The 905-nt window shown below is 58.1% G+C and overlaps 1 protein-coding gene across 1 annotated transcript; it reads right to left on the bottom strand.

The window, feature by feature from the left end:
- Positions 1-269: 269 nt before the first annotated feature.
- On the bottom strand, positions 270-861 carry CHLNCDRAFT_135064 (hypothetical protein; the record flags this gene model as incomplete). Its single annotated transcript, XM_005842662.1, has 2 exons — positions 270-451; positions 555-861. The coding sequence occupies 2 exons, from the start codon at positions 859-861 to the stop codon at positions 270-272; spliced, it is 489 nt and encodes a 162-aa protein (XP_005842719.1).
- Positions 862-905: the final 44 nt, after the last annotated feature.

Below are 905 nucleotides of genomic sequence, written 5' to 3'. Positions count from 1 at the left end.
GTTCTGGCTGTGGCCGTCAGGCGATCGGGCCAGCGAGCCCGCTATCTTACCCCTATTTTGAAAAAGCTTTCATAGCTCAGCTCTGTCAGCCACGATCGTTCCGCTGTCTGTGGGTGCCAACAGTAGCAACTGAATCGCCTGGCATTCAGTTCCATGCTGCGTTGGTGACCCCATACATTGGTATTGTATTGACAGCATGTCACTAGCAAAAGTTGCGTTCAGTCGACTGCCCTGGTATTGATGGCTAGCCAACATTTACGCACACGAGGTCATTTGCGCCTCAAACGCTTTGCCTTGTTGCCCTTCGCTGCCCCCTGTCTGGCTGCCACAACGACCTTATCAAGCCCCTCTTTCGCTCCCTTGCTCTTCTGCTGCCGCCGGTTCATTAAGCGCCTGTCAAGGGGCCAGTAAGCATATGGCTCCACCTTTGCCGAGCCCTTGACATCACCACCTGCAGGGAGCACAAGGATATGCTGGGGAGCAGCTTCATTCAGATCTTTGCCATGTCCAAGTGCCCTTCAGCAAGTCCAACACCCCTGCCTTGCACCTCGCACCTGTCCCCTTCTTCTTTGACTTGAACCGCTCGCCGCTGTGCTGCGAGCCCTTTTGGTGCTTCTGGCTGCGCTCCCCGTGTGACTTGACGCTCCGGCCGCCAACCGACCTCCCGCCCCGCGACAGCGCGCCTGTTGACTTGGCACCCAGCGATCTATTGCCAAGCGAGGCCGCGATACTGGGTGCCAGCGCGACCGACTTGGCACCGCGAAGCGCTAGCGACAGCCCCGATCGCTCAAAGCCCTTGAGGTCCTCAAAGTCCGAATCCTCAGAGTCCCAGCCATCATCCGCGCCGCGCTTGCGCTTCATTGCCTTGTCATCCTACAGGCAGAAACAGCAGCAACCGCAGATGG

The sequence above is a fragment of the Chlorella variabilis genome, assembly GCF_000147415.1.
Source record: "Chlorella variabilis unplaced genomic scaffold CHLNCscaffold_125, whole genome shotgun sequence".
In the NCBI taxonomy this organism is placed as follows: domain Eukaryota; kingdom Viridiplantae; phylum Chlorophyta; class Trebouxiophyceae; order Chlorellales; family Chlorellaceae; genus Chlorella; species Chlorella variabilis.
The sequence above is the reverse complement of the archived record's forward strand: the minus strand, read 5'-3'. Positions and strand labels throughout refer to the sequence as shown.